The sequence below is a fragment of the Lates calcarifer genome, linkage group LG23 (genome assembly GCF_001640805.2).
Source record: "Lates calcarifer isolate ASB-BC8 linkage group LG23, TLL_Latcal_v3, whole genome shotgun sequence".
Lineage (NCBI taxonomy): Eukaryota > Metazoa > Chordata > Actinopteri > Centropomidae > Lates > Lates calcarifer.
In genome coordinates, this window is record NC_066855.1 from 7,058,794 (window position 1) to 7,075,080 (window position 16,287).

The 16,287-nt window shown below is 43.0% G+C and overlaps 1 protein-coding gene across 2 annotated transcripts; it reads left to right on the forward strand.

The window, feature by feature from the left end:
• The first annotated feature begins 60 nt into the window (after positions 1-60).
• Positions 61-16,184, forward strand: katnip (katanin interacting protein). 2 transcript variants are annotated; one of them, XM_051066160.1, is made up of 28 exons: positions 61-289; positions 868-986; positions 2,198-2,286; positions 2,585-2,760; positions 3,173-3,285; positions 3,392-3,493; positions 3,645-3,795; positions 4,053-4,292; positions 4,570-4,701; positions 4,890-5,041; positions 5,331-5,437; positions 5,729-5,825; positions 5,944-6,153; positions 6,446-6,583; positions 7,552-8,416; positions 9,105-9,872; positions 9,956-10,164; positions 10,343-10,421; positions 10,508-10,685; positions 10,793-10,958; positions 11,375-11,544; positions 11,640-11,704; positions 12,254-12,364; positions 12,915-13,054; positions 13,164-13,265; positions 13,357-13,517; positions 14,269-14,354; positions 14,460-16,184. In XM_051066160.1, the coding sequence occupies exons 2-28, from the start codon at positions 975-977 to the stop codon at positions 14,516-14,518; spliced, it is 4,878 nt and encodes a 1,625-aa protein (XP_050922117.1). In that variant the 5' UTR covers positions 61-289; positions 868-974; the 3' UTR covers positions 14,519-16,184. The 2 variants fall into 2 exon arrangements, with proteins under 2 accessions (XP_050922117.1, XP_018520192.1); XM_018664676.2 differs by lacking the exons at positions 61-289; positions 868-986; positions 2,198-2,286; ... (2 more) ...; positions 3,392-3,493; positions 3,645-3,795 and adding an exon at positions 13,913-13,939 and having other exon boundaries at positions 3,843-4,292.
• Positions 16,185-16,287: the final 103 nt, after the last annotated feature.

Genomic DNA, 16,287 nt, shown 5'->3' on the forward strand with positions numbered 1-16,287 from the left:
TGAAAATGTGTGTGATTTTTACCTGTAAGGCTTCCTGATTTCCTTGTAACTTCATGCTGTGCTCTTGCCGTCAGTGCAGTGTGGTTCAGCGGTCCTGGGTTTTGTGCAGGCTTGTACGGATCTGGCAGCAGCAGGCATGGGGGCGTGTCTGACACTAATGCGGCTCTCTCTATTGGTGGACAGCTATCCTGGTTACCAACCAACACAACACGCTGGGCACATGAGAAAACGCAGAAAAACTCGTTCATTTTAATGCCAATGGCCAACCAAGTACGATTTTACGGGGGCAGTAAGTATTTTTGTAATATATATTAGGGCCGAAGCAAAGGTTGTTATAAGAATTTGAAAAGAAACCCCAGTTTTGTGTCATTTCATGTGAACCACTAGATGCTAACTCGTTAGCCTGTCGGTTTGTTGTTAGCATAACTGAGCTGCTGGGCGGCTTGCTAACATCGCCTCAGCCGCTAAACCCCGGGGTTAGTTTGTCGATAAATAGTTAACCTATAACAGCACCAGAAACTGGTGGAAAACTTTAGCTTTTCTCTTTCACGTTAATGTTGTCAGCAATGGCTAGCATGTTAGCTCTTAATGCTATCCTAATTAAGGTATCAAAACCTTACCACACATCTGTCATCTCGCTGCAGGAGTGCTCAGGTCAACGGTATGTGAAGCTGTTTAAAATGAGGTTTGACGGAAACATGGTTGAGATAAGCTGGGTAATGTTTGACTTGGGAACAGTAGATATTATGCATTTGTTCTGCTGAATCGCCCAGCGGGTGGGGCGACATTTTAAACGAACTGCATTCAAGGTAATATAGATTTCATGTCACAGGTAACCTTGGGCTTCTCATCTGTGTCCCTCTGCAGCGGTGATCAAACACAACACAGACTTCAGTGATATTTTTTGAAGAATGATCGGCTCTCTCCGAAATATGGGATAGGATTATGTGAACAGCATCATCTGCAACCACACAATGGAAAACGAGGTAGGCAAAGATCGTTTTATGTAACGGCTCATCTGCTCTTCCAGTAGTTTTAAGTTCACATCATCTCTCGTTTTGTTTGACATAAGGCACTATCGAGAAGCTCTTTTTGATTTTCAGGGCATTAAACACGCACACCATATTTTATAGCAGTGTCTCAGCTGTCACTCCGTTTCTCTATGCTCTGTTACTAACAAGTATTCTCTATTCTTCCTTCAAATGTTTTTGCTTCTCCTCTGGTCCTGACACTGACAGATGCTGTAGCCTAGTTGGCCCTAAGTAAGGGCTTTGTGATTTCTTTGCTCGTCTTGCATGATGATTTATGTGATCTAAAGTGGAATGGCATGAGCTGTAGGTGACCGTGTTATGCAACCAACTGATGCCCCCTCCAAGACATCTGTCTAATTTACCACTGACTGAAGTTTTAAACACTGAAGCAGGGAGACATCTGATGTTTAATGATTTAAATTTCGATGAGTCTAGTGATGTCTGAACAAAGGCTGGCTGTTGTGACAGATGTATTTTCACCTTATAAAACCTTGCAAAGTACAGCTTTTAAGCACTAATATTCAGTTGTTCATCACTCTCTAGTTACATGACATTTAAAGTGATGGTTAACATACATCTGGGACACATGGTGTCATCACTAGTTTTTTTTTTTTTTTTTTTTTTTTTTTTTTTGAAAGGGCTGCACTTCATGTATTATGCGAGGGAACATTATTACAAGATGTCACTTTGTAACCACTGCTATGCTCACACTTAATGAGTACAGGGTAGGACCACCTTTTCAAGAAGAGCCAGAATTTGACAAGGCACCCATGCTGAGTCAGAAGTTTCCTTCAGTTAATGCATATTTTTCAGAAGTACCATGATCACTATCCCACCACCTCATCTCAAAGTATGCAGTGTGTTTGGTGTTATTGTACAGAGGCTGTATTTGTAGCATATTTGTAGTGAGTAGTTCTTATTAGCAGTCGGACACACTGCATGTACTGTATTGAGGCTTGTTTTCTCAGGATTGGAGGAGCAAGTTGTTTGCATACATTTTGTGATGTACCGAATAAAGTGCACATTGATTGTAGTTTGTGGACGTGAATATTTGTGCAACAGTGAGCTGTATTGTGATAGCCTGTTTTCCTCAAATAGCTGATGTGGGGTTTTCTGACTCTGCTTTGTGTGTGTGTGCATGTGTATTCATGCTTGTGTTCTCGAAGGAGAGCAAGACGTGCCAAGGAGAGAAACTTGCCTCTGCTGTGGATGACACTCTGGATGAATATTTAATCGCCCTCCAGCACAAAAACAGGTGAAGTGTGAGCACAGGCTGTTGGGGAGAGACAGATTAGATTTCACAGAGGAAATACACAACTCCTCTGTGACTTTCAGCAGTGCCTAATAGGAGCACTGATTGGTTCTTTGCTTTAAGACACAAGAAATTAGTGTTTAAAATGTGGGGGATTGAATGTAAGAATAGTTTGAAAATGTTTGATGTACTCTTTTGATTCTTGAATCTTGATCTTAGCCATCTCAAACCCAAGATACACTGCTTGCCAGATTCATATTCTCGGTTTTAGAGGTAGTCATCAGTTTACTTTCCTCCTCAGGATCCTAAAGCGCCTTAAAGTCAAAGACCCCAGGGAGATTGAGTTGGAACGGCTTGAGCAAGGTTTTTCCATTTATCTTAATGGAGCCAATGCTGAAGCCAGTAGGAAACAGCCCAAGAGCTCCAGCCACAAGTCTGTAACTTCCCCACCTGCTTGGAGGCCTGCACGTACAGCAGGTATGTTGATGCTGGAACCAGAATAAACCTACAGACACTCAAAGCTAAAAATTCTTATGTAAGATCTCATCATTTTTTCACCGCTTGTATTGTGCAGGGGGAAATACTGTTCTTAAGTGTAGTTATTTTTACAATGAAATCAAAGGCAGTGCCTCTTTATTCTGTCATCCCCAGAACATATGGAAAAAATCTAATAGCCACCACTCCTCTGCTTGTACTTTGCATGGCATGATCCCTGTGCCGAGTCCCAGTGAATAAATGATAGTGACAGTTGTAGCTGGCAGCCAGTTTTTCGTTCTTCCTCTATGTGCTGTGGACCATCTGCGTATGTGACTGTGTGTTCCTTCTCCTCTGAGGCAGTAGTCTGCTGCGAGCTGCTCATGTTCCTTTCTGTGCTGTGACTCATCGGCAGATGTCTGTAGAAGTGCCCACCAGTTAACTGAAGATAGCTGTAATCTGGAGCACACCCACAGGAAGAGGAGCCACACCGCTCCAGGAAAGGTCCAGAGGAAAGAATGGGTACAGGTAGAGGCATCTAATTTCCTGATATTTGGAAACCTTTGCTGATTGTGTAAATATTTGATAATGAAAATACACATATAAAATTTTTCCTTTTATGTCATCTTTGCAGAATTCTGTCAAAATTCGAACAGAGGAAGGACCAAGTTTGCACGTATCTCCAGAAAAGCGCTACTCTGAGGATTTTGAGCCCTATGAAAGCATAGACATGGAGGTAGAGTAAAGACATAACAATGCCCACTAAGCCTGTGTGTGTGGGTGTTTTTTTAGGGGAGGGGCTATTTGTCAGATGCAGCTGTCTGTACTACTTAGCATCTCTCCATCTCTGCCATTTCCCCTTTATCCAATCACTGCATTTCATGCAGAGCTCCAGTCCACACTCTCCTCGTAGTCCCTGCTCCCCTAGAGGAACATGCAAGGTGTCGCGCTCCCACAGCTCCAGGCCTGAGAGCCAAGGAGGTCAAGCAAGCCAGGAGCACAATGAGAAGGTGCTTCTCAACCTTGAGGAAGTGAAGGTGAGCTGTTAAAGAAATATGCACAGTTTTATTTAATCTTGTCAAGGTGGCATGAGATGTAGTGAATCGTCTAAATTTGTTTCATGCTCCTGGGTGTTAATTTATCATGGTTTTTCAGTGGCTGTCACACAAATCAAGGGAATGCTTAATCTGTCAGCCTGCGTGTGTGTGTGTGTGTGTGTCTGTGGCTGTGAGTGCTTACACTGATGACTGTGTGCACAGATGCCTGCATAAATGCTGACCTTTTGTAAACTAGGTTCCTGCGCCGGAGCCTGGAGGTTAGCATGCGGCGGAGCAACCGTGGCTCCGCGGGGGAGGAGTCGGACGAAGAGTGGGTGGAGGAGCAGATTGAGAGGGAGGAGAGCACTGAGAGTCTGGACGAGCTGGGGCTGCCTCTTTCATCCTCCAAGTCGTCCTCTAACCCCCGGCCCAGTGGCTCCCACACCCATTTTGACTCTGCAAACCTCATTGTCCTGGATTTTGGACCCTCCCCTAAAGGTAGGCTTCAGCATCTGCTTTCATGTGTAAATTTATTATTGATTTTTAGGTTGGGTCTTAATTGTCCAGAGTGGTTCAGTCTCCTCCTTATCTGCCTCATCAGCACTGACCAGCAGACAAGGAGAATAAACAAGTACATTAGTTATTACAGAACAGTACTCCTATGTTTGTAAGCATGTGAGCTGCGGAACGAGAGTGACGCTTAATTGTCTCACAGTATCTTCCCTGAAAATGTTCCTCAGTTCCTTCCTAAAAGCAACTTTCTCCCTTGTTCTAGGTCGTAAGATTGAACGTTCTCTGTCTGCGAAAAGGAAAGAAAACATTGACAGCTTTATACCCACCAAGCCTATGTTGGTGAAGAGCAAGACATTAGATAGGCCACCTTCAGAAGAGAGCTGGGACAGTCAGAGTAAGTCTTCTAACATTTTGAAATTTTGGTGAAGGCTAAATCTCACATTTAAAAAGTATGACCCTTGAGTGATTATTTACAAACTCTAGAATTCAAAGACGGCTGGTTTCTCATTTTTGAATAAAAGTGATACAAGCTGATAGATGTGTGGTTGCTAAAAAAAAAACAAAGTCTGCTTCTTGCTTAAGGGCCAAGAAGTCGAGTGGAAAGGCCCCTGTCAGCAGTCAGAAAGGCCTCTGTTGAGGAGCGAGACCCAGAGGAGATGGCGTGCAGGGTCCGCCAGGCCATCCAAAGAGAAAATGACCCTGTGCAGAGTCCAGAGCTCTTCAGTCGCAGCACGGTACGCTTGCTCCACACTGCACCTCTCACATCTTTAGCTTTAACTTAGGCCAACATAAGGCCATTAGCAAACATTTTTCTCGACCAGTAACAGCTGCTTTTATGCTTTTATTATCCATACTATTATGGCCAGATTTCTCTTTTCACTATGTCCACCCTTAACTCTACACGTACTGGATGTGCTCAGGATTTTAATACAGCGATATTGTTCTGGATTTAGCTTGCATGTAAACCCTGTCCCTAAAGCTTATTTATCTCTGACTCTTCTATTCTGCTTTCTCATCATCTAGGGCAGGGCACACCAGATAATAAATGGCTTAGTGCACCACAACACCCACGACAAGAATGAGAGCAGTGTCACTTTGGCCATGCAGAGAATCACTCTTATGGGCCCCAGGTATGTTGACTGAATATGACTCTTCAACACACAGGTATAGGTGTATATACATTCTGTCCTCTGAGGGGTAGAAGTACACTTGGTACTTCCTGTACCTCTTGTACCTCATGCAGTGTCAGATCAAACATAATAGTAGTTTATAGTACAGGAATTTATGGTGTGTATGCCCTCTGACCTTGAAGAATTATTTATCAGTGTAGCTACCACAGTGGTCAGCCATTCCTCACCACTAAAATCAAAGGTCAGGGACAGCATGCAAAGCAGAGCTGAGGATGTCGTCCCTCTGTTCAGGCAACAACAGAAACTGCTAACAGCCTTGGAGAAACTTGAAGCTGGACCCAGCTACAACATTCCTCAGAGCGTCAAAACAGACTATAGCAAGCAGCCGGTGAGTCAGTAACACCGTCTCGCAGTTCAGAATGATTAATCCTGGTACTGCTGAGCGTGATACAGTACAGACATAAGTGTACAGAAATACATTTGAATCATTTGTGTTGTCATTGCAGAGAAGGCAGTCCACAGCAGAGGTCACTCCTGCATTGTATGTTACCATGGAGATCCTGTCAAACTGGGGGAACGCTTTGCAGGTTGGGCTTACTGAGTTGCAGTTCTTCTGCCTCAGAAAGAAGAAGCTGTATGTGTCGCCTCATGACCTAGACATCAGGAACGCCGACTATCCCGGGAATCTGGGAGCGCTTGTCAATGGAAAGGTGAAGGTGAGTCTCTGCTGCCTCAGCATCCTGTTTGAATGATGTCTGCTTGTACGTAGGCACAAATTAAATCTGTACAGAAAATTGCACCACTTAAACTCTGACCTTTATCATCAGGCTTCTCTAGCACATTGTCCTCTGTGAGCTCCCAGCGCCCTTCATTCTTACATATTTACACTTAAGCATGTGCAAAATTTTATTTTATGGTTTGCCCAAAATGTAAAATGACATGTTAACCTGTGCTTGTGCACCTGTATGTTGTGTAAAAAGGGACATGTCTGTTTTCTTGGGTTGACAGACCACCAAAGAGCGTCACATGTGGACGTGTCCATTCCACCCTCCTATCCAGCTCTACTTCATCATCAGGAACACGGAGCGCTCCCCAGACTTTGGAATATCCCACATCAAAATCTGGAACTACAACAGGAGCCTCAATGTATGTGTTTTTTATTTTTATTGATGTGTTATTACAGTTTACAGAATGTCAAATTGTTGAATAGCACTTGTTCAACGCAAGTGCAATCTGTTCCAAACATCGTCTGATTTATCCCTCTGGTTTAGAGATTGCTCATGTCCTTGCCTCTAGCAAGCTCATAAATCCTTTGTACTTAAATGTTGTCATTATGATACAGGGTGACTGTATTGGCGTGGTTAAGGCAGGGGTGTGGTTCTCTTTAAGCAGTGGCTGGCTGAGCTGCCAGTCAGTCTGTCCAAATGTGGAACAGTGAGAGATTAGCCCCAGAGGATTAGTGTTAGGGGAAACGTGGGCTTCTGCCTCTCAACCTCGCTGCTGCTCATAGAGGGGTACAAAGACCCCATCGCATCTCTTTCTGTGTTACTGTGGCTGTGTAGAATTACTTGATGTCTTGAAACTGGAAGGTAAGGAGCTGTTGGTGGGAAACAGGTTCTAGTCTGACTGGGGTTGACGGTGGTTTACTGTCTAAAGGATCAGGCAGATTTGAGTTGGGCTTTAGCCAGTTCTTCATGGCAGCCATGACTTGGTATCTGTGAGTGTGCTAATTACTGCTAGCTTGGAGAGCTCTTACTCTGCATGTAAGAAATAGATAAATTAATCAGTTGTGTGTGTTTGTGTGGAATTTCCAGATTGAAATAGATTTTTGGCACGTTAAGCTTTTGGCTTTATAGTTTGTGTTGCTTTCTTTGAATTAGAATCATTATGTATTCAAAATGTTGTTCAGTATACAAAAGATGTTTGATTTATTTGCATCTTAAATCTTTAGTTAATTTGAATTTTTTGTAGATCTCTGATATTAAAACCTGAATTACTTAGGCATTTAGTAACTAAAATGGGTATTAAAAATGAAATTGTGGGCATGCTGTTAAATATGGCTATAAGGTCAAGGTGCAAATTTATTGTAAATTTATACCCTGTTTCATTTTCAGGACCTTGACATTGGTGCACGGCATATTAAGCTGTACCTGAACAGCACATCAGTGTTTGAAGGTGAGCTGGAGAAGGGCTGTGGCAACCAGGTCTTTGACTACAGCACCACGATTGATCTCCAGGATTTCCAGATCTCAGACTCCCTATTTTCCAGCCCTGTGTCGTCAAGACACAATCTGCGAGGTGTCAGCCCCCAACGCCATGAGGACAGGAATGGTGGGGAGGCCAGTAGCACTCAGCGACACCACAGCTCTAATCCACAGCCATCAGACTCAGCAGGTCAGGCTATGATAGAGATGCAGGAGAAATCACACACGCCGCTACCACCGATCGCTCCATCACCACTCGGGGTTTCATCTTCCGCTCGCCGCTCCTCCACGCAAAGAAACTCTTTTGATCTGTCTGCCTCAGAGGAGCCCCTTTCTCTCAGGCAGCAGGTGGTGCAACCAGCACCAATGGAGCAGACTGTTACCACCCAACCGTCCTCCTCTCGGGTGGCCCCCCAGTGGCTGCAGCCTCTGAACAGAGGAGCTCCAGAGGGCTGCGAGGCCAACAGGGAGAGGCCCCGATGGCTGGTGCCTCAGCACTCGGCAGAGCCCAAATCACCATCTGCCTCATCCTCTTCAATGCTCCCAGAGCTGCCGTGTAACCCGGGCCGGGTGTGCAGAGGGATGGAGAGGACAGTGAATGGGGGTCCGTGGAAGGCTGACTCTCTGGACCTGAGCTGCGATTTGCTGGAAGAACTTGGGGAGCAAAAGCCAGACAGACCCATCAGCGGGCGCAGGAGCTCATTCAGGAGCAGTACAGTTACTGCCAGGCAGACAGATGAGCAGCACCCCAGAGCTACAGCACTTTCAAACACAGGTAATCAATGCTACCACCTTCCATATGTGCTATCAACTAATTAGTCTGTCACACTTCTTAATTCAATATTGTAATATCTTAAATGATAATACATTTATTATTAAACTATATTTGTAATTCTCAAACAAGAAATCAGAAGACAGACTAACCAAACAGTGTATTGGGATTCTTAAACCATATCTTCATTAGCTTGAGGCTTTTTATATTTATCACTGTTTGTTTGACTTCACCGGTGTGCTATCTGGGTCATGTGGTTTTAAACACATCACCACTGGCTCCCTATATGAGATGCAGCTCCCTCAGTCACTTTTAGATGTTAATTTGTTTGTTTTGAGACTGTTACTACATTGAGTGTGCATTTTTGTGGTCAGGGTGCAGCACTACACTACAGTGTACTGAGCAGCCATGTGTGTTGTCCTGGCCTTTGCAGTATGTAATGATTGTCACTCTTTCTGCTACTGATTAACTTCAAACATCCTGCATTTTTTATCTGTAAGATCAAACATTTTCCAATTGAAGTTTTTCAGGATTTTAATTGTCAGATTGTGGAATGAGGTAGATTGCCGTTGCCACAAACATTGCCACATTATGTTTCTTGTATTCAGTGTTTGATAATAAATGTTGAGACAGTCAAATGATTAGCTTATTGGTTAGTAATTAATAGTGATGATGTTTGTATATTTTCCAGAGGAGCCACTGTCATTGGTGAACACTGGCAGGAGGCAGTGTTCATCTCGGGCCCAGCTGCACAGTCACCAGGACGACACCCTCATGGAGTCCTGGGATTCCCTCATCAAGTTCAACCAATGCCAACGTGGACGCATCTCCAACATGGGCTTCGAAGGCGACATCTTTGATGAGTTCCTGCAGCGGCAGGGCCGTGGTCCGCCCTCATTCCCAGTCAACCCCTCCACGGCACCCAGGAGCCCCCTTTCCTCCTTGACCGCTCAGGGTGCTCTGTGCGAAGGCCCAGATGATGATCCATCCATGGAGCGTGAGGATGAGTTTGAAATCCCAGTGCTGCCGCAGGGCCAGAGGCTGGTCATCAACATCCTGTCCACCTGGGGCGATCGCCACTATGTGGGCCTCAATGGCCTTGAAGTGTTCAGCTCCAGCGGAGAGCCTCTTCAGCCTGCTCACATCAGTGCTGATCCTCCAGACATCAACATTCTCCCCGCTTATGGCAAAGATCCACGTGTTGTTACCAACTTGATTGATGGCGTTAATCGCACACAGGATGACATGCATCTTTGGCTAGCCCCATTCACCCCTGGTCGTAGCCACACCATCTTCATGGACTTTGGAGCTCCTAACCAAGTGGCCATGATCCGTGTGTGGAACTACAACAAGTCACGCATCCACTCTTTCCGAGGGGTGAAAGAGGTGGAAATGCTCCTGGATGGCAGGTGCATCTTCAGGGGAGAGATTGCCAAGGCTTCAGGGACCCTTTCTGGAGGTAAATGAACAGAACAGCCTCAGTGGGTTTTATGCTTCTTTTTGTGTTTTGAGCAACTTTACTTCTTTTTTTCACACTTTCAGGGCTGGACCAGTTTGGGGACACTATCCTGTTCACCACTGACGACGACATCCTCGAGGCTATGTCTCGTTACGATGAAACCTTTGTTAGTGAAGGTGAGGGTCCTGAGAGCCTGGTGTATGAGGAGGAGCTGCAGAGACCATGCACCGCTGATGGAGAGGGAGAGGAAAGACCCTTCACACAGGCCGGTTTCCGAGAGGAAGACCTTGCTGTGAGTACAGACTTTCATAGAAGTTTCAACATTGGAACAAAATGTGATATGAGATTTCATTGTGTAGGAACCAATACTACATAGCATTTCCACAGTGCTGCGAAGAATAGCATGATCATACCATCAACAGGACAGTGTCTTACAGTTGTGCTTTAAATGTGTTTATGTGTTTTCTTAGTTGAAGCTCCACCTCAATTCCACTTTGAGCCAGTCTGAGGAGAACATGGAACATATTCCCGGGATGTACACTGGAAAGTGTGAGTACATTAACAATACCCTGTCATCATAGGTTTCATTCTCTTTTTACTTGGATGCTTACAACAACTGTCTCCTTTCCTCCCAGGCCTTAGACTGGAGCTGTTGTTGACTTGGGGTGACTCCCACTACATGGGCCTGACTGGATTAGAGGTGGTGGGAAAAGATGGAGAGAGTTTACCTTTAGACCTCAGCATGATGGTTGCCTCACCCAGAGACCTCAACGACCTGCCTGAGTACGGACACGACTTGCGCACACTTGATAAGTACGTCAAGACTAAATGTACTAGATCTTCTCAAGAAAAATGTTTTTGTTTGTGTGTAAAATCACAAGCAAAATATAGACTTTTTATTGTCTGTTTTTATTATTCAGGCTTATTGATGGTCACAATATTACCACTGATGATCAGCACATGTGGCTGATTCCTTTCTCCTATGGAGAGACCCACTTTCTGAACATCATCTTCAACAAGACCCAGACCATTGCTGGCCTCCGTATCTGGAACTACAACAAGTCTCCAGAGGACTCTTACAGAGGGGTGAGAAACTGTTTGTTTAATAATCCTGGAAACATGAATAATAAAGCATGTATTTTAAACAATATAATACTGTGCATACTAACCTGTGAAACAATAACAACATATACATTTCATTACAGTGAGAGTTGCCTCTGGTGATATCAGAGATCAGTTGATGTTATAGGATATATAAGTGTCAGAATGCAAAACATCAGATTAAAATTAGAGTTCACACATAAAAAACTGCCTCTCATGTGTACAAATTAACAGCACAAGCTAGAAATATTCCATAGTTCACACTTAAAAAGGTGATAATGCTTCTGTATGATGCTACAAGGCATGGATTAGTTATTACTTCAAGTTTTGACAAGAAAGTTTCTCTGCAGAGGACTATATTGAACACCTAAGACTGACAAATCTCTATGCGTTTGGTTCAGGTGAAGGTGATCCATGTGTTCATGGACGATGTCGCGATCTCCCCAGCGGAGGGATTCCTCATCAGGAAAGGACCAGGCAACTGTCACTTTGACTTCGCACAGGAGGTTCTTTTCATAGACTTCCTCCCAACATCCAAAGACAACACAAAGAGTGCTGAAGACTACCATGGGTAAGAGCCAGAGTTTGCATTTGCTTCTACTCCTATTTCACTAGAGAGTCTGGAATTTCATTTCCTGATGTATGATTTTATTGTTTCTAATTCAGAGGAAGCTCCAAGAAACAAGAGCAGGCCAGCATGGACTATGAAGCTCCCATCATGCCTTGTGGGTGTATCCTTTCATACACTTTGGCAAAGACTTATGGTTTGGACAGCTGTGTGATGCCCCTGTCTACATTGTATGTTCAGAAGTAATCTTTGGATATTTGCAAATGAACATATCATATTTGTGGGTTCAGGCAACATTAACCCATCTGCAGTGGTTGCTTTGGTAACAGCGCAGACATGCACATGTTCACTAGCAGGTCTTTTTTTAACACTGAGGAAAAACAGCAGGCTACAAGCTGGAGGAGGAAGAAACAGAGTGGAGATGCATCCTGTTTTTTTTTAGTGTGTAGTAATATTTAGCTAAAGTGCAAAAACACAAATACTAGACAGTACCAACAGTGGTGGACAATATTGTGAATACTGTAGATGCAGCCATGTTTAATATTATTGTCGCAGCTTAATGGTGCTGTTTTTGTAACGCTGTTACTGTACTGTATGTGCCAATCTGAACCCAGCCTGTGCACCATTATAAATGACTGATAGAAGACTAGGCTTTATATGTGCTATGCAAGATGGTGATGATGTTGTATATTCCTTGAACATAACCCGTCAGTCATTTTTCAGCTGCAGCTGTTAACAACCTGGGGGGACCCCTACTACATCGGTCTCAACGGCCTTGAGTTTTACGATCAGAACCATGAGAAGATCAGCCTCAGTGACAACAGTATCCTTTCTTACAAGTCCACATCGACTTTCATGCATCACTAGCTATAATATATCCATGTTATCTGTTACTTTTCTATGTGATCTGGTGGTTTGCTTGCTTGAGAATTTGTGGTCTAAACCTTGACCATGAGATTAAGATTAAGATTTTAAGGTCATAAATTCTGAATATTCTCTCTCTACTCTATTTTATACACATTCAAATTTAACTCATATGCATTACTAGTATTAGTTACATCTGTGATTTTCCAACTGAAAATGTTCCTCAGAAGCTACATTATAATTTTGGTTTAGCAAAGAATCACTACACAGTTTCCATCATATATCTATGAGAGAAAAAGGCTTTACTTAAAACAAAAGAAGAGACCTGAGTAAAAGAGACATTAAATGTACTTTACTGTACCAGCTGCACAACCAGTCCTACTCTGATGACTTTAAGATGGAGGGTGCATATAGTTAATGAATAGATCAGGTGATAAATTGATAACAGCTGTTGAAGGAGTATTAACAGGTATTGATAAATATCTGTTCCTTAACATCATGTCCACCAGACATCGCCGCTTTCCCAGACAGTGTGAACATCCTGGACAATGTGAATGGTGATGTGAGGACTCCAGATAAATTAATAGACGGAGTCAACAGCACCCACGATGGACGACATATGTGGTTAGCCCCAGTTCTCCCTGGACTGGTGAGGAAGTGTTGGAGAGAGAAGGAGGGAGAATGAGTGACCATATTGCAGTCAGTCAGGACACTAAGATCAAAGTTTACAGTTGCATTTATTGCTTGTTTCCATGCAGGTGAATCGCGTGTACGTCATCTTTGATCAGCCAGTGACGGTGTCCATGATCAAGTTGTGGAACTACTCTAAGACACCACAGAGAGGAGTGAAGGAGTTTGGGGTAAGACTCTCTGCCAGTTATAAGCTGATATTCACATTTTTTAAAATCCAACTCCAGGTAGCAAAATCTAAAGTTCTCTCTGTGTGTACAGCTGCTGGTGGATGACCTCCTGGTGTATAACGGCATCTTGGACAGTGTAAACCACGCGGCACGAGGCATTCTGCCTACCTGTGATCCAGTGGTGCCCTACCACACCATCCTGTTCACGGACAATGCCTACATTGCACATCGTGAGAGGAACACAGTCATCAGGTACCCATACTTTCTATGATGTAGATACACAGTATGATTGAATCCTTGGTTTCATGGCTGATTGGCTGTGCAGTGCCTTTTACAAAAAAGATAGAGATCGCTGCTCAGCTCTGCATCTTTTCCAAAACCTGTCAAGCATGTTGCCTTTTGATAGTGTTGCACATTACACACCTAAAATATGTTTTTTTTTTTTTTTTACATGAAGTTCAATGTTCAAAAAAGATGAATTATACTTGTGAATTACTGTAAATTAAATGAGTAATATTTGTTGAGAAATTGGCAGTCTGATACAGAAAAACTATTGGAAACTAATGGACTGTCAAAGGTCCCCTTTCAATTCCATTGTTCCAAGTAATGAGTTGTTTTATACAGAGATGTGCTCTTCTCCACTTCAGCCCCCGTGGCAGCCGACACCACCAACAGTGAGTAACAGAGCCCCTGAAACCCCGTCTCAGCACCTCCCTGTGGTCAATCCCTGTATTGACAGTTCCTCCAGTGCCCTCCAGTGTCCACCAGCCATCCCTCACCCTCCTTACCACATGCTTGATTTGTGATGCCTTAGTCCCTCCTCTCTCCCTTTCTCTTTCCTCTGTTAACTCTCTAGCTCCATCTTTGGTCTCAAGGCCTGGACCCGCTGGCTTCAAGCTTTGTTATCAGTCAGCCCTCCATTTTGTGTCATTCTCTGCCCCAGTTTCTGCCCCACTATACTTAAATGTATCTGCTGTGTCTTCCTTCTCTTGTTGTGTTGCAGTAATTATGTGGAAGATCAGGATGTGAAGATGACCAATGAGAATCAGATTGTCCATCACAACAAGAAGAAGCAGACAGCAGACCCAGGTGAGTCTTAGAAACAACAGGACTTGGATCAGAGCTTTTTGAGTACATACACTCAGTAATTTGAAAGTGTCAATATATAAGCTTGTTTGTTCTCCATCATTGCAGCCCTTCGACCTAAGACCTGCATGACTGATAGTGGGAAACATGGAAAGAGGAGGTACTGACTGACAAATGAACACACGGATGTGGATTCAGCGTTCAGTGTAAAGTGAGCAAAACTTAAGGGGGGGGGCTTATAGCTGACTTTTGAAGCCCAATTTCTGGTGGGTTCTTTTTGAAAGCCTCCCTTACATTAAGACCCAAATCAGCCACTGAGCCATGGTTTGTAATGGCAAATTGACAGTGGCTCATATGGCCTACACTGAAGAGGACAGAGGCTGCACAAATAATAATGGGTTTGTACGCACACACACACAGACAGACACACACACTCACACAGGACTCCACTTTATGGTTGGATTACTTTTTCTCTTGCTGTGACAACTCACCCACACAGACATATAATCTTGAACACGTACTGTGTCGTTGCCCTGGTTGTCCCGCTCCCACAGTGCCAGGATAAACCTGTGAGGCTGCATTTTATCAGCCCTATTATTGTGCCTAGTACTAAACACTATATCTGTGGCTGCTACTTGTGACTTTTGTGCTGCATATTTAAATGCTGCTGCTTGTGGCGTGTAAATACTCAAAAGAAAAAAGAAAGAAAGCTCTAAGGCCACACACTCTCATGTCAGCATGAGGCTGATACTACATTTCTTAATGAATTTTATCCACTGATGAGCCTGAACCATCAGCTCTTTGCCTAATGGATATGAAAACCGACTAACACTCCCGCCAGTGCACCAACCAATTGTAATGCTATGCAGACACTAATTTATATCTATTAATAATTTATATCTGTGGGCTAATATATTTCAAAGCTTAATGGTTTTACCTGGAAGTGCTTCCAGAGAGGTTTTCACCTTTAGAAGATTTATATAGATGGTGAAAGTGGTTGTTGAAAAAGTACAGTGGTCAGATTTTTGTACATTTCACGTAAAATAAAATGAAAACTGAAAGTTAACAAACTCTACACTTGAATTTTCGACATATATCTGGCTCTACAAAATTAGGTCAGTTTTTTTTCTGCTTAGCATCAGGTAGAAAAAACTTGTTTGCAATCCAAGTGACCTTTATTGAAGTTGCTATAAGGTAGAATTTTTTGGAGGCAAACATTTCCTGAGCCAGTAAAACTGTTTAGTAATTTGGTTGGAAATAGAAAAAAAAAATCAACATTTTCCAGTTTATATTGAGTAGATACAGTAACAGGCAACTTTCTATATGCAAATACTATCAACTTACCTCAAATGGAAAAGAATAATCTTTAAAAAGGGATAAATATGGTTCTACCATCACTATAATACTTGGTAGTTGGTGTTGTACTATTCATTCATTCAATATTTACTATACTAACTTGTTGCATGGAAAGTTTCTTCAGCACTAGCTGTTGTTATCATCTTAAAATGTTAGATACTTCTGTCTGGAGGAGTTTTTACTGCTTCATTGAGCCCTGATATAAACTCTTTCATACTCCTTACACCTGATGGGAGTTAGTTGTATATGAAATGCAGTTTTATGTATTTAATTTCTGTATGTCCAACAGCAACAGGAGCCATTACTCTGCATATCAGTGGGGTGGTGGCTGTTATTGTGTGTGTGACATTTAGTGTTTTGAAATATTTAATTATTTTTCTAATCTTGATTAAATATGTATATTTGATGTAGGTTTATTTGAATGAATAAAATTTAAAATATACATATCTTCCATCAATTTTCTGAAAAAAAAAAGAAGGAACTTTTGTTTTGGTTTTTTCTCCCCAACTGTCTGGCTTGAACAGAGCGGCTCAGTGGATCCTTTGCAGTGGGAGAATGACTTGTGTCATAAAGTAAACAT